The 27,442-nt window shown below is 46.4% G+C and overlaps 2 protein-coding genes, 1 long non-coding RNA gene and 1 pseudogene across 11 annotated transcripts in view; 2 read left to right on the forward strand and 2 right to left on the reverse strand.

Annotated features, from left to right (window-relative positions):
• LEUTX (leucine twenty homeobox) overlaps window positions 1-4,370 on the reverse strand; it is a 160,364-nt gene extending 155,994 nt beyond the window's left edge. For 3 of the 8 annotated variants that reach the window (XR_010116600.1, XR_010116601.1, XM_055247719.2), the window contains exons 1-2: window positions 2,369-2,506; window positions 324-940 (exon numbers count right to left, since the gene is read on the reverse strand). Coding sequence is in view for 2 of the 8 variants with exons in the window: in XM_063621222.1 (XP_063477292.1) it covers window positions 2,369-2,661 (293 nt within the window). In the remaining 6 variants the exon portion in view is untranslated. Of the gene's footprint in view, window positions 1-323; window positions 941-1,512; window positions 2,227-2,368; window positions 3,242-3,404 lie in introns of those variants that run through there. The other 5 variants (XM_063621222.1, XM_063621221.1, XR_010116599.1 and 2 more) reach the window with 4 other exon arrangements.
• The window catches only part of LOC129465550 (uncharacterized), a 56,708-nt gene continuing 31,827 nt past the window's right edge, over window positions 2,562-27,442 (forward strand). The window contains exon 1 of one of the 2 annotated variants that reach the window (XR_008651980.2): window positions 2,562-2,693. This is a non-coding gene — a long non-coding RNA (uncharacterized lncRNA). Of the gene's footprint in view, window positions 2,694-20,574; window positions 20,681-27,442 lie in introns of those variants that run through there. The other variant, XR_010116602.1, reaches the window with a different exon arrangement.
• On the forward strand, window positions 21,070-23,143 carry EID2 (EP300 interacting inhibitor of differentiation 2). Its single transcript, XM_055247717.2, has one exon. The coding sequence runs from the start codon at window positions 21,565-21,567 to the stop codon at window positions 22,273-22,275; it is 711 nt and encodes a 236-aa protein (XP_055103692.1). The 5' UTR covers window positions 21,070-21,564; the 3' UTR covers window positions 22,276-23,143.
• LOC129465543 (putative protein CRIPTO3) lies at window positions 25,649-27,168 on the reverse strand (annotated as a pseudogene).

Consider the following 27,442-nt stretch of genomic DNA (forward strand, 5'->3'; position numbering starts at 1 on the left):
AGTAGTTACCCCTGGGGCTGAAGGGTGTAAATCAGGAAAAGGGACAGAGGAGGAGCAGATGTTAGGATCAGAACCCTAGTTCTTGGGTTGTGTTGTGGGTTCACAGGTGATTACCATATTATTCAAATACATTTACATAGAGGCCCTGGCACAGACAAGGATGAAATAGGAGTCAAGGTATGCTATGAGCCAAGGATTATGATTAATCCAATTTTGTGCACTTTAAGCCATTTGAAAAACAGAAAAGTGAAACAACAATATAATTTTTAAGAAATTGAATATAGGGTGCTGTATTCTGAATGTGTCACCCTAAAATTACTCACCAATGTCACAGGATTAGGAAGTAGGGCCTTTAGGAAGTGATTCAGTCATGAAGGGAGAGTCTTCACGAATGGGTTTAGGGTTCTTACACAAAGACTGGAGGGAGTAGGCTTCCCCTGTTTTGCCCTTGCGCCTTCTGCCATGTGAGAACACAGCGCATCCTCTCCTGAAGACACAGTGCACAAGGCGCCATCTTGGATGTGGATACCAGGCCCTCACCAGACACCAATCCTGCTGGCACCTTGATCTTGGACTTCCAGCCTACGGAACTGTGAGAAATACATTTCTCTTCTTCAGAAATTACCCAGTCTAGTGTATTTTGTTACATAGTAGCACAAACCCACTAACGCATAGTGCCTCTTGTCATTTTCTTCTACAGTTTTCTTTGTTGCCTCTTTAGCAGTGGGTCATTTTATATTTGATCCTTCATAATATCTCTTACTTTTGGTGTTTCACATTTCTGTTCCAAGAGTATTCTTAGATACATATTTTTCACTATTTGTTAGTGTCCAGGTCAGAAAGTCAAGAATACATTCTTGTAAGGGTTCAGTTTCTGCAGCAACATAAGTATTAATGCCTCCTGTAAACTAGGTATTTCCTTTCCAATTGTAACTGTCATCTGGAAGCAAAGTGGAATTATAGCCTATGAGTGTGGGGTTGATTTTTAATGTATCTAGGGTATGGTTAAATGCCGGTTTTTAATCACACAGATACATCAATGGCTTGGCACACTAGGGTATCAGTTGCTAGTTGTCTCTGTATTTATCCATGCTGTTAGAGAGGGAAAGTACAGACCGTGAAGTTGGACCAGCTGTCATACCCACAACATTTGGGAAGCTTTTATTTTTTTTAACCTTTAGCTGTCACACGTAGCAGCTCAGGTGAAAGGCACTTTTATTGTAGGGACTCTCCCTTAGTGCTCTGTGGCGCAAAAGAGCAGACCTATGTAGAAGCATATAAGTATTTTGTGCATCAACAGGACAATTAAGGGAACCAATTCTTATTGTATCTTTTAGTCCCTGAAGACAAAACCAAAGTGACAGTAACTAGGTCAAGGCATTGTATTCAGAGAGGGTCAGCCTTGGTCTTTGAGAGTGAGTCTCCTTTACCCCACTGTCAAGACTCACTGAGCAGATGAGAAATTTCACGTGGAACATGCAGTGAATAGCAAACACAGTGGGGGGCACTCACTGTCATGCGCTGCCACGCCTGACGTGGTCAACAGACCTGTCTTCTACCTGACAACAGGCAGGTTGATAAACATTTTCCTGGAGAGTTTCTTGATTCTTCCCAGTTGTGGCAGGATGGACTGACTTAGAGGAGCTCAGGAAGGTTGTTAAACAACACAGAAACACAAGATGAATTGTACTCCTCAGCAGGCCTAGGTTAGAGCAGCAGGTCCTTGAAGCCTCGGCCACTGCTGGGACACAGCATAATGCCTCTAATAAGTTGAAATTTGGTGGAGAGTGGGTTGCTAATCTCTTTGTCCAGGGACAAAAAGAGACATAAACAGCAAAAAGTTATAAAATAAGTGGGACTAACATCTGCTTATTGTGAGAGGTATGGATTTAAGATATAAGAATTTAGCTGCACGTGGAGGCTCACACCTGTAATCTCAGCACTTGGGGAGGCCAACGCAGGAGGACGGCTTGATTCCATGAGTTTGACATGAGCCAGGCAACATAGTAAGTCCCCATTCGTACAATAATGTTTTTGAAGAAAAGTAGTTGAGTGTGGGGGAACATGCCTGTAGTCCCAGGTACGTGGGAGCCTGAGGCAAGAAAATCGCTTCAGCCTGGGAGATTGAGGCTGCAGTGAGTTATGATCACACCAATGCACTCCAGCCTGTGAGTCCGGAGACCCCAGCTGGCGCCCTAAAACTCCCCTCCACCGGTAGAAGTCGGCTCAAGGAGGTCCTGAGGACAGGACTCCCGGGGATCCGGCCCTGGGAAGCCCGAAGCCCCCACTCCCACAACGCTCCCTACTACATCCCCGCTCCAGCCACCACCGCGACTGCCACAGAAGCCCCCCACGCGCGTCACCTAACCTGTTTAAAGGGGCCGCAGCCGGACTTCCAAGAGCAAAGCCGGAGTCCGCCTGGGCAATGCGCATGCGCAAGGCGCGAGCCCATTCTCCTGTCACAGTGACTCCAACGGTTGGCTGAAGACCACTCCTTGAGCCTTGACAAAGCAGGAGCCCTCCGTGGCAGGGCGTCGGTGCCGAGGCTCCAGCCTGACCAATCCAGGGGGTCGACAAAACTGTTTCGGGACACCACAATAAACGGAGGGCCGACCAGGATGCAGAAACAGCAGACGGAGTCCAAGGACAGCAGCGCGGCATCCCAGCCTCAGGCCTGCCCGGAAGGTGTTCGGGTGAGTCCCCCCAAAAGTCGTGCTGCCCCCCGTGATCTCGAGGACAGGTCTGCCTGTGTGCCCGTGGGCTGCTCTCTCACCCAAGAGTCGTTGTCCCGAAGAGCAGAACCCCACAGCCTCAGGGATTGCCTGGAGGTGTGTATTTCTGTGCCACTGCTGTATGTTTGTGTGCGTGTGTATCACATTCTTTCTTCTCTCTCTGTCTCCCAATCTCTGTCTGTCTCTCTCGCTTTCTCTGTCTCTCTGTCTGTGCGCCTGTGTGCGTGTGAGTGTTGGGGCGAATGTGCCCTATGCGCCACAAAGCAATTTCTGGCATGTCGGCCTGTCTTTAGTGAGCCTCTTTCTGCGTCTCTGGCTGGGTCATGTGGCCGGTTGTCAATCTTTTTCGCGGCGGTTCCACTTTGGGTTTGTGAAGGCTTCGACGACTTGTGGAGATGCATCGGTCCCGGAGAAATTGAAATCTCATTCCTATCCTGAGCAGCGTCTTTTGTAGGATCAAGATGACCACACTCCAGCCAAGGACAAAAGCCTCACAGGAGTTCATTGTCCTGCAGGAGGGGAGCAAACTGAAGTCAAAGAAGATGGTTCTATCTCCTCGCGGCTTTTCTCTGAGAAATGAAGCCACATCACGACCCAATCTTAAAAAGAAACGGGGAAGGTGACATGGCAAGAATCCCTGTACTGGGACGCTGGACTCTTTGGACAACTCACCAGTTTGGCACTCCTTTCCTTATGCCGGTGGCGGTGAAACTGTGCCTGTATCCTGCCTGGCGGTGGCACTGTGCTGTATTGTGCCTGGGCTCTGGCCTCTGCTCTGTCGTCCCTCTTGCTCTGCCTGCCCTGTTTTGAGGGGTCTAGGTGCTTCTTGGTCTGGATCAATGCCTACAACAAAGAACACTTCCCAGTCCATCAGGGAGAAACTTCATGGAGATCCGCGTCATCAATGTTTCTCTCTCCAAACCAGTTTCTGGTTGATTAGGCAGTTTTGACGATCCTGGAGCTCTGAACTTCCATACCTGTCTCAGACAGAGAATCTCCCTTGGTCTCCATGTTTCACCTGATGGCTGGGTAGTTTGCCTAGAATGAGCGGTAGGTGATAGTGACTGGCCTTGGCTTCTAGGAAAGGTGGTGTCGCATTCCACTGCACTTCTTCCTGTCTCATTCTGAGGGAACATCCTCTCCTCTGCTCCTGGGTGGACTGCGTCCCACAGCCGAATATTTTGGCTATCACGAATGTCAGGGAACCAAAAGGACAGGGCTGGGGCTGGGTGCAGGTGAGGTTGCGTCAGGGCGACCTAGGCGGTGGAGGGGTGGGGGTGGGGTGAACTTTGCAGAAACCTCTCCGCTCCGGTGCAGGCATCCCAAAATGTGGCTTGGTCTCATTCACACGCTCTCTCCTGGTTCCCAGCTGTGCTTTGCTTTTCCTTGGTGTTAACGGGGAGGTCACCTGGGCCTTTCTTCCACCGCGCACACGCCTGGACACCATTGTCTTTCTCGCCATCGCCCCATATGGCTTCAGTGACACACACTTACCCCATCTGCTCTGAGAGACGCCAGTGCCACGTGTGGTCGCATTGGCTCCACATCGGACTCTCCCTGAAGCTCCCCCTTCAACCGTGGAAGACTACTCAAAAAGGTCCTGAAGACAGGACTCCTGGGGGTTTGGCCCTGGGACACCCGCGACCCCCTCTCCCACGCCGCCCCCTACTGGACCCCGGATTCGCTGCAAACCGTGGCTGCAGCGGAAGCCCCCAGGCCGCCGCGCAGCCGCCATAGTTTAAAGGGTCCGCAGCCTGACGTCAGGAGTGGAGCGCCAGTCGCCACAGCCAATGCGCATGCGCGAGGTGCGAGCTCATTCTCCCGTCACAGTGATTCTCACGGTTGTCTTAGAAACCTGTCCCTGGGCCGGGCGCGGTGGCTCACGCTTGTAATCCCAGCACTTTGGGAGGCCGAGGCGGGCGGATCACGAGGTCAGGAGATCGAGACCACGGTGAAACCCCATCTCTACTAAACATACAAAAAAATTAGCCGGGCGTGGTGGCGGGCGCCTGTAGTCCCAGCTACTCGGAGAGGCTGAGGCAGGAGAATGGCGTGAACCCAGGAGGCCGAGCTTGCAGTGAGCCGAGATCGCGCCACTGCACTCCAGCCTGGGCGACACAGCGAGACTCCGTCTCAAAAAAACAAAAAATAAATAAAAAATAAAAGCTAGTCCTGGCCAGGTGCAGTGGCTCATGCCTGTAATCCCAACACTTTGGGAGGCCGAGGCAGGCAGATCGCTTGAGGTCAAGAGTTCAAGACCTGCCTGGCCAACATGATGAAACCTTGTCTCTCCTAAAAATACAAAAATTAGCCGGGCATGATGGTGCACACCTTTAATCCCAGGGACTCGGGAGGCTGAGTCTGGAGAATCTCTTGGAGGTTGCAGTGAGCCAAGATCACGCCATTGCACTCCAGCCTGGGTGACAGAGTGAGACTCCAACTCAAAAAAAAACAAAAAACCTAGTCCTGCACCTGAGATGGGACATCTTCACATGACCAAGCTGGTGGAGCCCTGGAAATTTCATTCAGTTGGAAAGCCCCTGAATTTTTGTGGAATGTGTTTCCCACACCCTGACACACACAAATGTCTTACCAGTATGTATAACACTGTGGCCACCTCCTGATCACCAGATCTCATCAGCATAATATCAATGGAAAGGAACAGTGTGATGTCTTCTGGAAGAAAGAAGTGACAAAGGCCTGTGTGGAGTAAATTGACTCAGGGTTGAGGAGCTGATATGCTGTGAGGTAGGATAGCAAAGGTGGCTGCCTCTTTCATTTGGAAGCCAATTGCTTCCGGTGGCCTTTACTAATAGGTTACAAGAAAAACACACATTTTCTCAGTGGATAGATGCACACCATGCACAAGAGGCTGTGTTAATTTGCTCAGGCAATGAAACCACATCTAGTACAACAGCTGCACTTGGAGTTCCCATCTGGCGAAGCTGATGAGAATCCGCTGTCATTCTACGAGAGCCAGTTGTTTTCTACACAGGCCAAATAGGTGAGTGAATGGGGATCTACAAATATATAAGAACAAACCAAACAACCCCATAAAAATACCACCCTTGTATCTTAAAGTCCCTCATGACTGTACTAATCTGTGCAAAACCTCCAAGAATGTGGTGTTGCTTTTGCTTTCCTATTTTTGTAGGTGGAAGCAGCTCTAATGGCTTCCACTGGCCTTTCCTACTATCACATTCCTCCCTGCACAGGTCAGACAACCAATGTGGGATTCTGCCATTTGCTGAGTGTGTCCATTCCACTTCTGCAACCTGACACTGAGCAAATAAGCAGAGGATGGATGTGGGGCCAGCTGGGCAGTGCCAGGTGCTTCCAGTACTTTCACTTTCATATAATTCTGGCTGAACTTGGAACTGACCTAAAAACAGGATTTGATTCCCCTTTCACTTCTACTTATGAAGACATAAATAGATTTCCAGGAAATCTCACATGGAGGGGAAATTGATTTTGTAATTCACTGCTTGATTCTGATGCACACTATGTAGTTATTATTTCAGACACAAATCACAGGAACAATATTTGTTTATTGAGGAAACAGGTATCAAGACACTGAGAGTAGGTACAGAGTGTCTTGCCTGCCCTAGGTGAACTGGCAGGAAATAAGAATCTCTGTGTCCCTGGTTGCTTTAGGAAAGTAGAAACCTACACAGAGTAGGAGAACTTTCTATAGGTGTGAGAAAGTGTGTGAGGAAAAGAGGAGGAGAGTGGACAGCATAGAGGTTTCTGGACTGAGACAGGGGATTTCGGGCGTGAATAACGGAGTGAGTAGCAGGGTGGAAGGGCTGTGTCTGAGCTGAGCAGGGCTGAGTGGGAACTGCGCTCTCTACACTGAAACACAGTAGGGGCTCATGGGGGCTCCCTTCCCCTATCTGGACTCCAAAGTGCACAGCACCCTTTGTGAGAGCAAAATAGTAAAAACCACGCAGTAACCATCAAAAGGATCAAGTTCAATAATTTTGGATCATCCTTCTACTGGCATATTATGCAATCTTTAAAAAATGAAGCAGCAGGCCAAGCACGGTGGCTCATGCCTGTAATGCCAGCACTTTGGAAGGCCAAGGCGGGCAGATTACCTGAGGTCAGGAGTTCGAGACCAGCCAGACCAACATGGAGAAACCTCATCTGTACTAAAAATACAAAAAATTAACCAGGCGTGGTGGCGCATGTCTTTAATCCCAGCTACTTGGGAGGCTGAGGCAGGAGAATCACTTGGACCTGTGAGGTGGAGGTTGCGGTGAGCTGAGATCGCACCATTGCACTCCAGCCTGAGCAACAAGAGTGAAACTCCATCTCAAAAAAAAAAAAAAAAGAAAAATGAAGCAGCACCATAAATAGATGAATTCTCCAAGATATGTTCTTTGACTATAAATCGACTCTAGTTTCTAAAGTATAATGTATAAAGACATTTATACCAGCATTTTTTTAAAAAGAAATGAAAGCATATATGTATATATGAATATGTGTATAGGCATGTATACAAAAAGGAATGAAAGCATATTATATAAATGAGGAAGAGGAAATATACGGTTCTCTAATGGTAGATTATCTCTGGAAGGAGAGCAGAGAAGCTGGTAGTGTTGTTCTGGGGAGTAGCAGTGAGGTTTGGGAGTGAAAGGAAGAGTTAATTTTTGACTGACTAAAATAATTTGATTCATATATGTATTTTATCTATTTGGCCACATGAAAATGTAAATAACAGCATGAGCAGAAATGATAGCTATGGAAATGATTCTCCACCTTGGGGGAAATGGCAGGTGAACCAACCTTGACCTTGGTCAGATTTGGGAAAGAGCTGAGGGTGGCAGTGCAAGCAGAGGGTGCTCTGTGATGAAAAGCCTGGGGCAGGAGTAGTTACAGCAGATGGGCCCCGAGGGATTGGTGGGACCAGGGCAGGGAGAGCTGCCTCCTTCTCTGGGAGGCCACAGAGGCTGCACTCTGGGAGCTCCTGGGGTGCTCACCTGGTACTCATTGTCCAGCACAGAGACACGCAGGTCAAATGATTTGCCACCCTCAAAGGGCACATTGTCAGATTTCACCTCGCTCTTCCAGACCCCCCACTCATGGCTGTTCATGGCCACACAATGACCAAAGTGCACTCAGAAATGGAAAGCGATGTCTGAGTCCTCATCCATCCTGGTGTGGAAATCCACCTGCAGCTGTGGCTCCTTGCTGAGGGCAAAGCACACGGTGTGTTGGGCAGGTCCTTACCTTGCGGGGCACACACTTAAACCAACACAAATTCCTTCCCCGCTCAGAATCTCAGAGAGACAGGGGCATCAGTAGATCTCATTCCCCTGTGATTTCAATGTGCAGACAGGATTGAGAACCAGCGGGTTAGAATAATTTGCCACAGAATTGATGGTATTATGTGGCGGATACCCTTTTTCACAAGAAGTATTAGGAGGATTTGGGGAAATGCTTATGAGTGTAGCCTAATTTTACTGGCCCAGCCCCATGAATAAGCCCACCTTCATTTTCTTCAGTGAAATATAAAGGGGAAAAGAAAGATACTGAGAACAAATTTTTTGTTTACTAGAAGTCAGAACCTGGGCAACATGGCAAAACCTCATCTCTACAAAATATACCAAAAACAAAAAAAATTAGCCAGGCATGGTGGCATATGCCTATAGTCCCAGCTACTCAGGAGGCGGAGGCAGGAGGATCAGTTGAGCCCAGGAGGTTGAAGCTGCAGTGAGACATGATTGCACCAGCCTGGGTGACAGAGCAAGACCTTGTCTCAAAGGGAAAAAAAGAGAAGTCAGTATTCGTAGACTTATGGGAAACCACAGTTTCAGTTCTGGAGAGACCTCTAGAAATAGTCCATCTCCTCAAAATATACACAAAATTTCAGAGGAGACATCGACTCAACAAGTTAACAATAGAGGAAGTACTTAGTAAGTTGCTCTGACAGGGTCCCAAAAGAACACTCAAAAGGGCCAGGCACGGTGGCTCATGCCTGTAATCCCAGCACTTTGGGAGGCCAGAGGTGGGCAGATCACCTGAGGCCAGGAGTTCGAGACCAGCTTGACCAACATGGTGAAACCCCACCTCTACTGAAAATACAAAAATTAGCCGGCATGGTGGCGAGCGCCTGTAATCCCAGCTACTCGGGAGGCTGAGGCAGGAAAATCGCTTGAACCTGGGAGGAGGAGGTTGCAGTGAGCCGAGATCGCACCATCGCACTCCAGCCTGGGCGACAGAGCAAGACTCCGTCTCAAAGAAAAGAATACTCATAAGAGACAAATGGTGCATGACAACTTTGATAGACAACTTCGATAGAATTTTTCACATTAGCAATCTCAGAAGGCCGGGCCTGATGGCTCACGCCTGTAATCCCAACACTTTCGGGAGCCAAGGCAGGTGGATCTCTTGAGCCCAGGAGTTCAAGACCAGCCTGGACAACATGGCGAAACCCTGTCTCTACAAAAATTAGCCGGGCATGGTGGCATGCATTTGTAATCCTAGCTATTCGTGAGGCTGAGGCAGGGGGATAGCTTGAGCCCAGGAGGCAAAGGTTGCCGTCAGCCAAGATCGTGCCACTGCACTCCAGCCTGAGCGACAGAGCCAGGCCTTATTTCAAAAAAAAAAAAAAGAAGAAGAAAAAACGCTGTCTCAGAAGAATAGCAAATCTGGGTAAGTCTTTAGAACTTGTTTCTATCAAGATTTTGACTTGGCTGCCCTCTAGTGGGCAGAAGCCTGACCCGACAGTAAGGAGGGAGAAAACGGTGGGCTCCACTTTCCCCAGTGCTCCTAGCTGGAGTGTGGATTCTGCACAACTGTTACCAGGATGCTCTGAGTCCTGGCCTCTTTTTTCTTTTTTTTTTTTTTGACAGGTGGAATCTCACTCTGTCACCCAGGCTGGAGTGCAGTGGCCCAATCTTGGCTCACTGCAACCTCTGCCTCCCGGGTTCAAGCAATTCTCCTGCCTCAGCCTCCCAAGTAGTTGGGATTACAGGCATGTGCCACCACGCCCGGCTAATTTTTTTTTTTCTGCTTTTAATAGAGATAGGGTTTCACCATGTTGGCCAGACTGATCTCAAACTCCTGACTTCAAGTGATCCACCTGCCTTGGCCTCCCAAACTACTGGGATTACAGGCATGAGCCACTGCGCCTGGCTGAGTCCTGGCCTCTACTTAGAGGTTTATGTGCAAATATTTATTTCCAGGATCTGTTCGTAGCAGTGACTTAGGCGAAAGGACAGTTTAATCATAAGGAAGCAATCAGACGCCAGGCGCCATGGCTTACGCCTGTAATCCCGACACTTTGGAAGGCTGAAACGGGCGGATCACCTGAGGTCGCGAGTTTGAGACCAGCCTGACCAATATGGAGAAACCCCGTCTGTACTAAAAATACAAAAAATTAGCTAGGCATGGTGGCGCACGCCTGTAATCCCAGCTACTCGAGAGGCTGAGGCAGGAGAATCGCTTGAAGCTGGGAGGTGCAGGTTGCAGTGAGTGAGATCATGCCACTGCACTCCAGCTTGGGCAACAAGAGTGAAATTCCGTCTCAAAAAAAAAAGAAAAAACAATCAGACAATCCCAGAAGTATGAGATGTTATACAAAACAACTGGCCTGGACTATTCAAAAACTCAGTGTCAAGATAGCCACAAAAAAGGAGAGGAGGCCGAGCACAGTGGCTCACACTTGTAATTCTAGCACCTTAAAGGCTGAAGCAGGCAGACTGCAGACTGCGGGAGGATTGCCAAAGGCTAAGAGTTCAAGAACAGCCTGGGAAACATATCAAGATTATTTCTACTAAAAAAAAATTAATTAGCCGGGCATGGTGGCACCCACTTGTGGTCCCGGCTACTTGGTAGGCTCCGGTGGGAGGGTCGCCAGATTGAGGCTGCAGTGAGCCATGATCGTGCCTTTGCACTCCAGACCGGGAGACAGCAAGACATCATCTCGAAAACAAAACCAAGAGAAAAAAAATCGCAAGATGGGCATTGGTTAGATCAGAGCTCTTCCACTGTCATGATTTTCTCACTGTTATCATTCATGCAAAGGTGGTTTCAAACCTAAGCATAAAAATGAACCAGTTTTCCTGTATCTTTGGGTCTTCAGTCTGAAAGTGCTTGTGTTTACATGTTAAATAAATTTGTATGCCTTTTCTCCAATTAATCTGCCCTTTGCAAATTGACTTGTCAGCAACCGTGAGAGGACCAAAGCCCTTGGCCCCTACAAGGGATTTAATTGGCTTTTATTTTGTTTTATTTTATTTTATTTTTCTTCTGGAAGTTGGCTGCCTTTCTAATTAAAAAAAAAAAAAAATGCTTGCCATAGGTAATTCTTTTCTTTTTTATTTATTTTTTTAAATAATAGGGACAAGGTCTTGCTATCTTGCCCAAGCCAGTCTCAGACTCCTGGGTTCAAGTAATCTGCCACCTCAGCCTCTCAAAGTGCTGGAATTACAGGTGTGAGCCACTGCACCCAGCCAGGTTATTCCTTTTATTTGTCATCCTTATATGGTAGCTGAGACCACACAGGTGTGCACCACCATGCCTGGCTAATTTTTGTGTTTTTTTGTAGAAACAGAGTCTGGCTATGTAGCCCAGGTGGGTCTCAAATTCCTGGCTTCAAAGAGTCTCCTGCCTCAGCCTCCCAAAGTGCCAGAATTATAGGCATGAGCCCCTGTGCCCTGCCTGTTTAACACCTTTTCAAATCAACTTATTTGAGGTAGTAATTATTCCTCTTCAAATTGCAGGGAAAGGTCTTCCAGGCCAATGGACCCCTCGCTTCTAAAAGAGTTCCAGTGTTGGGTTCTGATCATGGCCTCTACTTAGAGGTTTATGTGCAAACGTTTGTTTCCAGGGTCTGTTCGCAGCAGTGACTTAGGGGAAAGGACTTCTCTCTATACCTTATGCTTCTATTATTTTCAGGCTCCTTTTGTGAACTAGGATGATTTAACTTTAGGATAAGTTCTGTTCTTGCATTTTATTTCTTTCACTAAAAGAAAAGATGAGCCAGACGCAGTGGCACATGCCTATAATCCCAGCACTTTGAGAGACCAAGGCAGGCGGATCGCCTGAGGTCAGGAGTTTGAGACCAGCCTGGCTAACATGGCGAAACCCCGCCTCTACTACAAATACAAAAATTAGCTGGGCAAGGTGGTTGGGGCCTGTAATCCCAGCTACTTGGGAGGCTGAGGCAAGAGAATCGCTTGAACCTGAGAGGCAGAGGCTGTAGTGAGCCGAGATAGTGCCACTGCACTACAGCCTGGGTGACAGAGCGAGACTCAGTGTCAAAAAAGAAAAAAAATGATGAATTGGCCTAAGTTGATTTTATCTTCAAATAAAGAAATAATAAGCAGGTAATGTTCTTTAGCATGTATAAGGCTGGCCAGGCACAGTGGCTCACACCTATACTCCCAGCACTTTGGGAGGCTGAGGCAGGTGGATCACTTGAGGTCAGGAGTTCAAGACCAGCCTGGCCAACATGGCGAAACCCCCGTCTCTGCTAAAAATACACAAATTAGCCAGGGGTGTTGGCGCCATGTCTGTAATCCCAGCTATTTAGGAGGTTGAGGCATGAGCTACTGGGGAGGCTGAGGCAGGAGAATCACTTGAACCCAGGAGGCAGAGGTTGCAGTATGCTGAGGTCATGCCCCTGTACTCCAGCCTGGGTGACAGAGTGAGACTCTGTCTCAAAAAAATAAAAAATAAAATTTTTAAAAAAAATCATGTAAATCAATGTGACCCATGGTTCAGAGACTTATTTAACTCATTTATCAGGGAGCTGGCAAGATGGTAAAACTGGCTCAAAGAAAATTTGAGAAATTGAGGATATATAAATTGAATAAAGGATGCTGTGGCTGTAGGACCAGCCCAAACTGGGCCTATTCTGTTGATAACAAAATGTCGGCCGAGCGCGGTGGCTCAAGCCTGTAATCCCAGTACTTTGGGAGGCTGCGGCGGGCAGATCACCTGAGATTGGGAGTTCAAGACCAGCCTGACCAATATGGAGAAACCCCACGACTCTACTAAAAATACGAAATTAGTTGGGCGTGGTGGTGCATGCCTGTAATCTCAGCTACTCGGGAGGCTGAGGCAGGAGAATCTCTGGAACCCAGTAAGTGGAGGTTGCAGTGAGCTGAGATCACACACTGCACTCCAGCAGCCTGGGCAACAAGAGTGAAACTCCATCTCAAAAAAAAAAAAAAAATCAAGTCACCTTGTAGGTATAACAGAACCAAAATTGCAAGTCATGTAGCCTGAGCATGCAAAATAGAAAACGTTTTGACCTCTAACTACACCTGGAACCAACAATTCTTCCCCTAGGAACCAATAAGACTGGGACATAAACTGAGTACAGTGGCTGATACCAGTAATCCCAGCACTTTGAGAGGCTGAGGCGGGAGATCGCTTGAGCCAGTAGTTTGAAACTAGCCTGGACAACATAGTAAGACCCTATCTCTATTAAAAAAAAAAAAAACAAAACTGGGACATGATCAGAACCCAACGCTGGAACTCTTTTAGAAGCGAGGGGTCCATTGGCCTGGAAGATCTGAGGCTAAAATCTGCCTCAACATGCCTTAGCATAAATGATCAAATTCCGGGGAGGCACGGTGGTTCACACCTGTAATCCTAGTACTTTGGGAGGCCAAGGCAAGCGGATCACCTGAAGTCAGGAGTTCCAGACCAGGCTTATTTCCAAGCTTTCAATTCTTAACAGTGTCTCCAGGAGTTAGAGAGTTTATACTAAGGATTCTCAGACTCCAACATGACCTTCCGTTTTCCCCTGAGCTGAGATCCTGGGTGTCCTTCAACTGCTACCAAGCAAGGGGTAGAGAAGAAGGATGGACACAATTTCATATCCTTTAGAGCTTGAAGTCCATTAGAGATATGCTTCCATGTTCTGTAAAATCAATACAAAGTATATAAGAAGGGATTATAGGTGGAACAGAGATCATTAGATGAAGATTAGATGAGCTTATGTGCGTAAAGCTTTTTGACATAGAGTAGTGCTGGAACAAATGCAGCAATGATGGTGAGAGTGGCCAATAAGGTGGAAGAAAAGTAAGAGCGCATGATGTGGCCTTCCCTATGGCTTGGGCTTTTCACAGGGCCGGGTTCCTAGACGAAGCAACCCAAGAGAGAAGGTCTGAAGAGCAAGTAAGGCAGAAAAGAGCAAGGCAGAAGCTGATGCAGGGCCAGGAGCCCCAAAGTGGTGCTTAGCCCGCTGGGTTCTTGGCTTTGCTCAGGAAAGAATTCAAGGGCAAGCCAGAGATAGAAGAAAACAGCTTTATTGAAGAGGCGATGTTACAGCTTGGTGACTGCTCCTGCAAGGCAGGGCTAGAGAGTAGCTGCTCGGGGGCCGTTTGCAGTCCTATTTATACTCACTTTTAATTGCATGCAGAGTAAGGGACGGTTTATGCAGAAATTTCTAGGGAAGGGGTAGTAATCATTGAGTCATTGCTATGGAAAGGGGTGGTAACGCCTGGGTGTTGCCATGGCAACAGTAACTTGACATGGTACACTGGTGGGTGTGTCTGATTAAAAGCTGCTTTGCCCAGCCCTGTTTTACCTAGTCCTCGGTCTGGTCCAGTGTCCAAGCCCCGCCTATGGAGTCAAGTCCCACCTCCTATCTCAGAGCTGCAAGAGTGCTTTTGGCCTCGTCTCTGAAGTCACACAGTGTTTCTTTCACTGCATTTTCTTCATCACAAGTGACTGCCTAAGGCCAGCCCAGATTCAAGAGGAGAGAGACTAAACTCCACCCATCAAGGGGAAGAGTGTCCAAGAATTTGCAACTATCTTCCATCAGTCATACCAACCTACTCAGAGTCAGAGTCTTCAGTGTGATCTAGAATAATCAAAACAACACAGTACTGCCATAAAAACAGACCCAGAGACCCATGGAACAGAAGAGAGAAATAAATGCACACATCTACAGTCCATTGATCATTGACAAAGTTGCCAAGAACACACAATAGGGAAAGGACAATCTCTTTAGTAAATGGTGCCGGGAAAATGGAAAGTCCACATGTAGAAGAATGAAATTGGACCCTGATCTCACACCACATCCAAAAATCAATTCACAATGGATTAAACAATTAAATATAAGACCTAAACCTGTAAAACTACTAGAAGAAAACATAGGATAAAAGGTATGACATTGATCTGAACTATTTTTTTTGGATATAAACCCAAAAGCACAGGCAGCAAAAGCAAAAATAGACAAGTGAGATTACATCAAACTAAAAAGCTTTTGCCCATCAAATGAATCAATCAATAGAGTGAAAAGACAACCTATGGGATGGGAGAAAAGATTTGCAAACCATACATTTGATAATAGGTTAATATCGAAAGTTTATAAGGAACTCAAACAAGTCAATAGCAAGGAAACAAACAACCTGATTGTTCATGTTCAGTCTGAACAACAATGCAAGACTCTGCCTCTAAAAGAATTTAATTTTTTTTTTCTTTTTGAGGCAAAATCTCACTCTGTCGCCCAGGCTGGAGTGCAATGGTACAAACTTGGCTCACCTCAACCTCTGCCTCCCAGGTTCAAGCGATTCTCCTGTCTCAGCCTCCTGAGTAGCTGGGATTACAGATACGTGCCACCACACCCGACTAATTTTTGTACTTTTAGTAAAGACGGGGTTTCACCATGTTGGCCAGGCTGGTCTTGAACTCCTGACCTCAGGTGATCTGCCCGCCTCGGCCTCCCAAAGTGCTGGGATTATAGACATGAGCCACCACACCCAGCCAAGAATTAAAATTTAAAAATGGGCCAGGCACAGTGGCTTACACCTATAATCACAGCACTTTGGGAGGCCAAGGCCAATGGATTGCTTGAGCTCAGGAGTTCAAGACCAGCCTGGGCAACATGGCAAAACTCCATCTCTATTAAAAATACAAAAAAATAGCCAAGCATGGTGGCACATGCCTGTAGTCCCAGCTACTCAGCAGGCTGAGGTGGGAGGATCACTTGAGCCTGAAGAGCAGAGGCTGCAGCGAGGCTTAGATCGTGCCACTACACTCCAGCCTGGGTGACAGAGAGAGACCCTGTCTCAAAAAAAAAAAAAAAGTACATAATAAAAAATTTTAAAGTCTATGCTGGCAGTCCTGCCTATACAGTTCCCTTTCAAACTTTGTAAGCTTGCTATGTATCTGCTTATACTTCACTCCATCCTCCAGAAACCACATCACTATTGTTTTCAAGAAATACCCTCTCTCTCTCTCTAGACCAACTTCTTCCTGTTTTAAGATCTGGTTTCTGAGGGACCATGCCCTTAAAGCTTCCTAGAAACCCTTTTGTCTGACTGGTCGGCTTTTCACCAAGCACTACCTTTGTATTTTCAACAGTCACAACAAAGGGTCAGAAGGCCACACCTTTAATTTGATCTATAGTCACAGGCTGTTTTTCACCTTGATAATCTTTTGTGGCTAGGCACGATGGCTCAGGCCTATAATCCCAGCACTTTGGGAGGCCAAGGCAGGAGGATCGCTTGAGCCCAGATAAGCCTGGGTAATATGGCAAGACCCCATCTCTACAAAACATGTTTTAAAAATTAGCTGCGCATGGTGGGTGGTCCCAGCTATTTGGGAGGCTGAGGCGGGAGGATCACTTAAACCCAGGGAGTTCGAGGCTTCAATGAGTCACGATTGCCCCACTGCACGCCAGCCTGGGCAACAGAGCGAGTGAGACTGTGTCTAAAAAAAAAAAAAAAATTGTGGGTGGAGAGACTGGAAGTGAGAAAAAGTTTTCTTTTCCATCCTAGCAAGTCATAGTCCCCCTGTATTTCCCCTGAATTCTTCTAGAAAATCAGCCAACCCTTATAGTTCACCCCACTCTTGCTATGCATTATCATACTCAGCCACATGAGCAGCCAGCATTATGTCAGGAGGTTCCCTTATCCAAATACAACAGTTCATCAGAAATACTTTCCATCTTCTAAGTAACCTCGGGCGATAGTTTAGCAATTGTTTCACTACAACATAACATAGGTCACCAGTTTTTCTGCCTCCAATAACAATTTTCTCACTATCCTGCAGCTTTGCTAACCGTTTCCTTTCTGATTTTCTACCTTTCATCCACTATGCAGTGCCAAGTCCACTGGCACATACTTCAGGATTTTGTTAGGGCAGTGCCCAACTCCTGGTACCAATTTCTGCAACCGTTAGCTAATAGTTGTCTATTGCCGTAATGATATTGCATAGCAAATCGTATCAAACACTGTAGCATAAAACAGTAAGCATTTATTGAGCTTATGCATCTAAGAGTCAGTTGGTAGGTCAGCTGGGGACTGACTGATTTTTTTTTTTCTTTTTTGAGACGGAGTCTCACTCTGTCACCCAAGTGCAGTGGTGTGATCTTGGCTCACTGCAAGCTCCGCCTCCCGGGTTCACGCCACTCTCTTGCCTCGGCCTCCCGAGTAGCTGGGACTACAGGCGCTCGCCACCATGCCCGGCTAATTTTTTGTATTTTTAGTAGAGACGAGGTTTCACTGTGTTAGCCAGGATGGCCTCAATCTCCTGACCTCGTGATCCGCCCGCCTCGGCCTCCCAAAGTGCTGGGATTACAGGCGTGAGCCACCGTGCCCGGCTTTTTTTTTTTTTTTTTTTTTTTGAGGCAAAGTCTTACTTTGTTGCCCAGGCCAGAGTACAGTGGTGCAATCTTGGCTCACTGCAGCCTTTGCCTCCTGGGTTCGAGCGATTCTCCTGCCTCAGCCTCCTGGGACTACAGACATGCACCATCAAGCCCAACTTATTTTTGTATTTTTTAGGAGAGACAAGGTTTCACCATGTTGGCCAGGCTGGTCTCAAACTCCTGACCTCAGGTGATCCGCCCACCTCGGCCTCTCAAAGTGCTGGGTTTACAGGCGTGAGTCACTGAGCCCAGCCAGACTGACTGATCTTGAATGCCTTGCCTGAGACCACATGCCTCCACTCTGAATGGTCTTCCACCCTCCAGAAAGCTGGTCCAGACTTGTCCTCATGGTGGAGATGAGTTACAGAGTTAGAGAGAGAATGAGAAGTATGAAATTCCTCTTGAGCACTAGTCTTGAAACTGATGAACCATCATTTCTACCACATCTTATGGGTCAAACAAGTCATAAACCAGTTCTCATTCAAAGGACGGAGAAAAAAATCTACTTCTTTTTTATTATTATTATTGACAGAGTCTTACTCTGTCATCCAAGCTGGAGTGCAGTGGCACAATCATGGCTCATTGTAGCCCTGAACTCCTGGGCTCAAATGATCCTCCTGCCTCAGCCTCCTGAGTAGCTAGCCACACACCACCATGTCTGGCTAATTTCTTTTTTTAGAGACAGGGTCTTGATACGTTGCCCAGGCCTGGTCTCGAATTCCGGGCCTCAAGCAGTCCTCCTGTCTTGGCCTCCCATAGTGCTGAGATTACAGGAGTGAGCCACCATGCCTACCCGAGAATCTATCTCTTTTTTTTTTTCTTTTTCTAGGCAGAGTCTCACTGTGTCGCCCAGGCTGGAGTGCAGTGGCGGGATTCTCCAGGAGAATCACTTGAACCTGGAAGGTGGAGGTTGCAGTGAACCAAGATATTGTGCCACTGTACTCTAGCCTGGATGACAGAGCCAGACTCTCTCAAAATATATATATTAATTGGATTCAAATTCTCTCTCTCTCACACACACACACACACACACACACACACACACACACACACACCTCTGCTGTAAAGATTTTAAGCAATATGGAGCCCCTGATCCCAGCCGCCTTAATGGTTTAGTCTGCAACATGGTTGCAATCATCCTCAAGTCATCCCGAAATACTGGCAGTGAATTACAAAGATGCTGCAGCCACGGCAGGCACAGTCTTGGGAGCAACAACAAACCTGCACTACCTCTGAAATTTTTGTTTGTATCCCCTCACATTATCACCAAGTTTTTCTGCCTTCCTCTATTTGTAGTTTCTTATTTTAGTTCACTTCATTTTCCTAGAACCATTTCTATATCACTTCTGTCTAATAAACCATCATTTTACTTAGAGCAATTTATATTCTTAGAAAATCAGAGGGCCTTTCAGCTTCTGCTGTAAGGTGATTCTTAGTCCAGAGAACAAGATTATATCTGCTTCTGTAGGATTACAGCAAGTTACTATGATTTCTACTTCTTCCTGTGATAATATATGTTGTCACCTAAGTCTGGAACTTCCTTTGTTAAATATTTGTGACTCTCCAGGCAGCCTGAGGGTGAGAACAATAGATCTGTCTCCAGCCTAGCCTGGGAGCTGCCTTAAAGGAGCCGCACACTTAGTGATTGCAGAGATGCTGGTGGGAAGCAGCAAGTAGACTAGCTGTTGTGTTTTATTAATTTGGTGCTTGGACCAGGAAAATTAAAATGCAGTCTTGTGCTCTGTGGATGAGACCTTACTGCCTCAGAATAGCTACTTCTGATAGGGCAGAGAACGATAAGTCACTTAAGTCATTTGTTGATGGTCATGAATCATGGCATCATGACGGGGACCACCACCAGCAAAATCAGATCAAATGATTTTGTTTGTTCACATTAATCAGAACAAAGAGAAAGTAATTGGAGAGCCAGTATATAAGATGCATGTTTTAATATTACAAGACCCATAAAAGAATGGTAATAAGCCAGGCACGGTGGTTCACGCCTGTAATCTCAGCACTTTGGGAGGCCAAAGGCTGGCGGATCATGAGATCAGGAGTTCAAGACCAGCCTGGGCAATATAATAAAACCCTGTCTCTACTAAAAATACAAAAATTAGCTGGGCGTGGTGGCACGCACCTGTAATCCCAGCTACTCAGGAGGCTGAGGCAGGAGAATCACTGGAACCAGGAGGCAGAGTTTCAGTGAGCCAAGATCACACCACTGTACTTCAGCTTGGGTGACAGAGCGAGACTTCATAAAAAAAAAAAAAGGTAATGAGTATAATAACTATCAAGAAAATAAAGTATTTATAAACCATAATGAAAATGTAGGCTGGAGGCCGAGTGCGGTGGCTCACGCTATAATCCCAGCACTTTAGGAGGCTGAGGCAGGCGGGTCGTTTGAGCCCAGGAGTTTGAGACCAGCCTGGGCAACATAAGGAGACCCTGTCTCTACAAAAAAATTAAAAATTAACTGGGTGTGGTGGTGCACACCTGTAGTCCCAGGTACTCAGGAGGCTGAAGTGGGAGGATTATTTGAGCTCGGAAGGTCGAGGCCACATTGAGCTGTGATTGTGCCACTGCACTCCAGTCTGGGTAACAGAATGAGACGAAAGAAGGAAGGAAGGAAGGAAGGAAGGAAGGAAGGAAGGAAGGAAGGAAGGAAGGAAGGAAGGAAGGAAAAATGTGAATGGGTGAATCTCATAAAAATAATGCACAAAAAAACAGATACAAGAGTATATGTGAGAAAACATTTTAGCCGGGCGCGGTGGCTCACGCTTGTAATCCCAGCACTTTGGGAGGCCGAGGCGGGCGGATCACGAGGTCAGGAGATCGAGACCACGGTGAAACCCCGTCTCTACTAAAAATACAAAAAATTAGCCAGGCATGGTGGCAGGCGCCTGTAGTCCCAGCTACTCGGAGAGGCTGAGGCAGGAGAATGGTGTGAACCCAGGAGGCGGAGCTTGCAGTGAGCCGAGATCGCGCCACTGCACTCCAGCCTGGGTGACAGAGCGAGACTCCGTCTCAAAAAAAAAAAAAAGAAAACATTTTAAATGGTCCATTTCTGAGGCATGATAAATCTAAGTACTGGCAGCCAGCCTGCAAATGTAACAAACCGCAGGGCTCATCCACCTAGAAGGTCACAATAAGGGAACAGAATGTAGAGGCGGGGTCAGCCCATAAAAGGGAAGAAAGTGGCCGGCGCAGTGGCTCAAGCCTGTAATCCCAGCACTTTGGGAGGCGGAGGCAGGCAGATCACGAGGTCAAGAGATCAAGACCATCCTGGCCAACGTGGTGAAACCTCGTCTCTACTAAAAATACAAAAATTACGCAGGTGAGTGTGTTTCTCACATAGATAAAGTTCAGAATACAGACCAAACTAAACTACAGCATTAGGAATGCACCCTTAGGTGGTAAAATTAAAAGAAAAACAAGAAAGTGATTACCTAAGTATCAGCATAGTTGTTTCTTCTGCGTAGAAAGGAAAGGATAGTGATAAGAAGAAGAGGAAGGGTTCTGGGATGCTGGAAATATTCCATTTCTTGGCCTGTGTGGTAGTTAAATGGATGTTCACTTTGTGATAAATCATTCAGCTGTATATTTATGTTTTGTTTACTTTTCTGCATGTTATATTGCACAAATAAGATTCGAAAAACAAATGTCCAAGGTACTCAATGCAATGTTAAAGATAACACGAAAAGACTATAATTACAAAGCTTTAGTAGCTAGGACGATCCGTATGGCTGAAGACAGGCAAAGGAATGAATGAAAAACAATTTAAAAATCCAGAAAAGACCATGAATCTAAAATATCTTGATATATAATAGAGGTGGCACATAATCACTGGAGAACAAAGAGAAACACCCTAGGACAGAACCTTGAGAACGCCTACAAGAAGCGATCTTGTAAGCGTTCCTCACAAACATCAAACTGGTTGAAATGTCCCATATGGCCCCGCCCTTCGTCGTTGGGCTGTTTCAGATGCGTTGACGCTTCCCGGCCTCGAGGGGGCATCTGGAGAACGGCGGGCGGGAAGGTACGCATGCGCACTGCTCCCAGGGTTTGCGGTAGAATCTACGCTCTCGCGCCCGGTTACGCACACGGCATTTACAGTTCGCACAGCGGCCACGCACGCGCACTGGGGTGTCCGCCGGGCATCGCGCTGTCCAGTTAATTCCAGTTTCTCTGGGAGCAGCCGAGTTGACCCCACGGTCTGAGATGTCCAAGCTGCCCGCAGACAGCAATGTCCCCCAGACAGGCGCGGCGAATGGTGACAGAGACGTCCCGCAGGCGGAGGTAGGCCGCGGGAGGCGGGAGCCGGCCCCGGCACAGCCTGAGGAGGCCGGGGAAGGCGCGATGGCGGCGGCCAGGGGAGGCCCGGTGCCGGCGGCCAGGGAAGGTCGGATGGCGGCGGCTAGGGGAGCCCCGGCGGCGGCAGCCAGGGGAGCCCCGGTGGCAGCGGCGGCGTTGGCCAGGGCAGCCGCGGCGGGCAGGGAAAGCCCGGCGGCGGCGGCGGCCAGGGAAGCCCGGATGGCGGAGGTCGCCCGCTTGCTGGGGGAGCCAGTGGACGAAGAGGGTCCCGAGGGCAGGCCCAGGTCCAGGCACGGGAACGGAGGCCTGGCTGCGTTGCCCTATCTCCGTCTCCGCCACCCACTTAGCGTTTTAGGAATCAATTACCAGCAGTTTCTCCGCCACTATCTGGAAAATTACCCGATTGCTCCCGGCAGAATACAAGAGCTTGAAGAACGCCGCAGGCGATTCGTGGAAGCCTGCAGAGCAAGGGAAGCAGCGTTTGATGCCGAATATCAGCGAAATCCTCACAGGGTGGACCTCGATATTTTAACCTTTACGATAGCTCTGACTGCCTCTGAAGTTATCAACCCTCTGATAGAAGAACTTGGTTGCGATAAGTTTATCAATAGAGAATAGTTATGTGGTGAGACTACTTCAAGAGAACCTCTGCATTCCAGTCATACCAAATCTGCAACTTGATTTTCGGAAGTCAAGAGTATATCGCGATAAGACAGTGCACAGGTGGAGGGGAAAAAAAGGGGGAGGGGGAAGCTTATCTTGAAAACGCATCACAGAAGTAGAAAAAAATGTCGAAAGCATTATAACTAACGTTCTTTGAGTTTGTGATTGATCCACACTTTTCCCCCTGCATTATGGAAAATGTCTCTCAGCATTACTTTATTACAAAGTAAAGGATGGTTTTATAAAATTGAGACTTGATGAAAAATCACCAATACTAGAGCCCATGAGGATGAAAGAAATTATCAAATAGTGCTGAACAGAATAAGATGTTAACGCTGAGTTATTAGGACTGGATGGCTATGAAAAGAACTTGAAATTGTCGGAATATGTGCTCTCTTCATGTATTAAATAGAAGTTTCTAGTTTAAGATTGATTTTGTGTTTTCTTAGGCATTTCAAGTGACAAGCAAAGTAAATGTATATATTATGTGATAAATCATGTTTTCAAGAACGTCAAATTTCTGGACTTTTTTCTTTCAATTTTTAATTTTTAAAGTTTTTTTGGTATAAAAAAATCCATTCACAAGCCAAAAAATATATAAAATGTACAGTGAAAATCCTTCCATTCTTGTTTTCCTCCATCCAGTACCAACCATGACCTCTAATAGCCACAGTTTCCCCTCCGTCCTTCTAGTTTCCTTACGTGTACACAGGCATATGTAAATCTGGGTTTACTTGTTTTATTTCTTCACAGAAGTCAGCATATTATATTTACTGGTTTATACATTGCTTTCTCATTAAAAACATATGTTGACTCTTCCAAACCACTGTATTTCCTCATTATTTTTTAAAGTGGCATTTTATTCCATTCTGAGGTTATGTCGAAATTTACTTAACCAGGGATATATTGACGGACATTTAGGTTGTTTCCCATCTCTTTGGGCAGAATAAAAAATTGCTGGAGTAGTTCATCTTGTATATCATGTGGCATGTGCACAAATATAGTATTGCTTCAATTCAAAATTCACTTCATATTTGAACATCTCTGAAATGTGGGTGCATCTTATATTTGATGCTGTAATAGATAATTTTTTCCTTAGGTTTTCATGAAACTAATGATTTTTTTTTTTTAAGAGGGAGTCTCACTCTGTCGCCAGGCGGAAGTGCAGTGGCGCAATCTCGGCTCACTGCAACCTCCGCCTCCCAGGTTCAAGTGATTCTCCTGCCTCAGCCTCCCGAGTAGCTGGGACTACAGGCGCCCACCACCACACCCGGCCAATTTTTGTATTTTTAGTAGAGACGGGGTTTCACCATGTTGGCCAAGATGGTCTTGATCTCTTGACCTTGTGATCCGCCCACCTCGGCCTCCCAAAGTGCTGGGATTACAGGTGTGAGCCACCGCGCCCAGCCCTAATGATGTGTCTCATAATCAATAGCTACCTAGATTCCTTTTTACGTGTAATATCTGTAGGCTGATGCCCCAGAAATGAGAATTCTGGGCCAAAGGTACTCCTTTGAATATTGCTATTCAGCATTCTATATGTGTCCTGCTTTGCACTCCCACCAGCAATTAATGATCATGGATGTTTCATTACAGCCTAACCAACACACTAAACCATCAATAATATCTGGCTTTTGCGAATCTGATAGTTGAAAAATGGTATATCAGTTTTAATTTGCTTTTATTATGAGCGAAGTTAATTTTTTTTTTTTTTTTTTTGAGATGGGAGTTTCACTCTTGTTGTCCAGGCTGTAGTGCAACTGTGCGACCTTGGCTCACTGCAAACTCCACCTCCCAGGCTCAAGGGATTCTCCTGCCTCAGCCTCTCAAGAGCTGGGATTACAGGCATGCACCAACACACCTGGCTAATTTTTGTATTTTTAGTAGAGATAGGCTTTCACTATGCTGGCCAGGCTGGTTTTGAACTCCTGACCTCAGGTGATCCACCTACCTCGGCCTCCCAAAGTGGTGGGATTATAGGCATGAGCCACCGCACCCAGCCGGCTAAATATCTTTTAAGAGTCATATATATTCCCTTTTCCATAAACTCTCTGTTCATACTCTTTTTTTTTTTTAGACAAAGTCTCACTCTCTCGCCCAGGCTGGAGTGCAGTGGTACCATCTCAGCTCAGTGCAACTTCTGCCTACCAGGTTCAAGCAATTCTCATGCCTTGGCTTCCCAAATAACTGGGATTACAGGCACATGCCACCTCACCTGGCTCATTTTGTATTTTTAGTGGAGACGGGGTTTCACCATGTTGGCTAGTCTAGTCTCCCAACTCCTGACCTCAGATGATCCTCCCTCCTCGGCCTCCCAAAGTTCTGGGATTATAGGTGTGAGCCACTGTGCCTTATTCATATTCTTTATCCACTCCCCTCCCAGATAATTTTGTCCTTTCTTCATTGAATCCAGTAGCTATTTATGATACTCATCTTAGTGATATGAGGTATGATAATAGCTTGGGATATGAGTTACGAATATTTTTTCACAATTTGTCATTACGTTTTGGCTTTTTGGAAAGCCTTTTGGCCATGGTAATTTTTGTTGCCTATTTTCCTTTAAATTTGCAGGAGGCCAGGCACAGTGGCTCACACCGGTAATCCCACACTTTGGGAGGCTGAGGCAGGCAGACCACTTGAGCTCAGGAGTTCAAGACCAGCCTGGGCAACATGGCTAAACCCTGTCTCTATGAAAAATGTGAAAAATTAGCCTGGCGTAGTGGCACATGCCTCTAATCCCATCTACTCTGGGGGCTGAGGTGGAAGGATAGTTTGAGCCCAGCAGGCTCCAGCATGGGTGACAAAGTGAGATCCTGTCTCAAAAAATAAATAAACCTGCAGTATTTTGAATCCTAAGGTAGTCTTGGGTGTGTGTGTGTGTGGTTTCATTGTCCATATTTGAATCTTTGAACCATTTGAAATTTATTCTCAGGTACAATATAAGGATCAAATTTTTTTCAATATATTTTCCATTTTTACTGTGCATACACATATATACAATGTATTTTTCAAATGAGCTTTACAACATGTGGTTTTATCACTTGGTTTACAACTAAATACCCTGTGAACATTTTCTCTTCTACAACAGTTAAAAGAATTGCATAGCTTGGAGGAAGCATAATTTACTAAGCAATCTTGTTGGGGACATTGAGGTATAATATTTTTTCTAAAAAGACTTTTTACAATGTCTTTTTAGAAAGGCTGAGGCAGGAGAATCACTTAAACCTGGGAGACAGAGGTTTCAGTGAGCCGAGATTGCGCCACTGCACTCCAGCTTGGCGACAGAGCGAGACTCCGTCTAAAAATAAATTCTTTTTACAATGCCTTTGGGAAAAAAAGGGGAGTCCTTGTCTTATATATCTTTCTATAGATGATGGAAACTTGCCCTTCCATTTAGCCTTTTAACTTGCTTCTCTACACCCACCTAATCACCAATTAAATAACCTATTTTATGTTTTCCAACTTCTCTCTCCCATTTGCTTCCTCTTTCCTACCCAGTCTCCCTGCACACATGCAGACAGACTTCCATTCCTTCATCACTCTGGTTCCTCGCCTTAAAGAGGCTGTCTTTCCTTTTAAAGAGACAATTTTATTGATTTTGATCAATTCTACTCAAAACTGTATCCTAAGGTCCACATTAAGATTAGTCTTTAATAATCTGAAGATATAATTCAGTCGTTTAAAAGAACATATTAAGAAGACCTTGGTAGAATTACACGTATCAGTAAACACCAGGCCTTGAGCAGTTGCTCACGCCTGTAATCCCAGCACTTTGTGAGGCTGAAGTGGGCAGATCACAAGGTCAGGAGTTCTAGACCAGCCTCGCCAATATGGTGAAATGCGGTCTCTACTAAAAATACAAAAAAGTTAGCCGGGCATTGTGGCACATGCCTGTAATCCCAGCTACTTGGGAGGCTGAGGCAGGAGAATTGCTTGAACCCAAGAGGCAGAGGTTGCAGTGAGCTGAGATCATGCCACTGCACTCCAGCCTGGGTGACAGCGAGACTCCATCTCAAAAAAAGAAAAAAAAAAAAAAAAAGAAACACTGGACTTGGGCACAGTGGAGATATGGCTTACTTTCTTTTGAAAAAAGAAGTAGTTTTTTGGGAGAGGGCAGGGCAAAGAAGTAAGAAGTAGTTGATACTATAAAGAAATGTTAGAGACCATTTTGGAAATATATTCATTATCTTAAGGCAACTAACGATCATCTTTCATTGTAGCAGCAGCTTTTACTGGTCATGAAATTTGCATGATATCTAAAATGGTATTTCTGGAAATAGGTCAGTGTCAATTAATAGTAACTTTGTATGGAAAGGCAGATGCCAGCTAGCATAAAAGTGGTACATGGAGACGGTGGTAGTTCTGGAGTCCTGGAAGCCATGAGATGCTCATCCATCACAAGGCCATCACAGCCAGTAAAATGCCTGAGGAAAGCAGCAGAGCTGGCCATGCCAGCATTTACACAAGGAACACTTCTTGGGCAGCCAGGTGTCATGGAGCACAGACCCACAGTTCTCTTTGCACACATCGTGCTCACAGTTCCGTCCATAGAAGGACAGGGGGCAGGCACAAAAGGACCCCAATGCAGGTTCCCCCATTCAAGCAGCAGGTTCTGCTTAGCTCCTTACTGTTCTGTATCCCCATGGGCAGCACATGCTGGAAAGACAGGCCGAATTGCAGGCTGCTCCTGGGGCCGAATGCTGTCATTTCTGAAGGCCAGGTCTCCCTGAGATGGACACACAAGTTCCTGATGGCCCAGCCAAGCAACTAATCCCAGTTCAAAGGCTTCAAAATGGCCATGATGCAAATCACACTGGAAGAGGAGCAGGCTATCTTCCTGCTGCCCATAGCTCTGCCATTGCCCCTTTGAACATCCAGGCAGGCCAGAAGATGCGAGAGAGCAGCAAGGATCCAAATTTTTTTTAGACGACTGCCTGGTTGCCCTAACATCAGTTACTGAGTAGTCCATCTTTTCCCCACTAATTGTTTTGTTTTTGTTTTTGTTTTTTTCGGATGTAGTCTTGCTCTGTCAACCAGGCTGGAGTGCAGTGGCGGGATCTCAGCTCACTGCAACCTCCACCTCCTGGGTTCAAGTGATTCTCCTGCCTCAGCCTCCCGAGTA

The sequence above is a fragment of the Symphalangus syndactylus genome, chromosome 17, assembly GCF_028878055.3.
Source record: "Symphalangus syndactylus isolate Jambi chromosome 17, NHGRI_mSymSyn1-v2.1_pri, whole genome shotgun sequence".
NCBI lineage: Eukaryota > Metazoa > Chordata > Mammalia > Primates > Hylobatidae > Symphalangus > Symphalangus syndactylus.

Bases quoted from the DNA above. Each gene is read 5' to 3' on its own strand.
- EID2 (XM_055247717.2), top strand. From the start codon at position 21,565: ATGTCCAAGCTGCCCGCAGACAGCAATGTCCCCCAGACAGGCGCGGCG.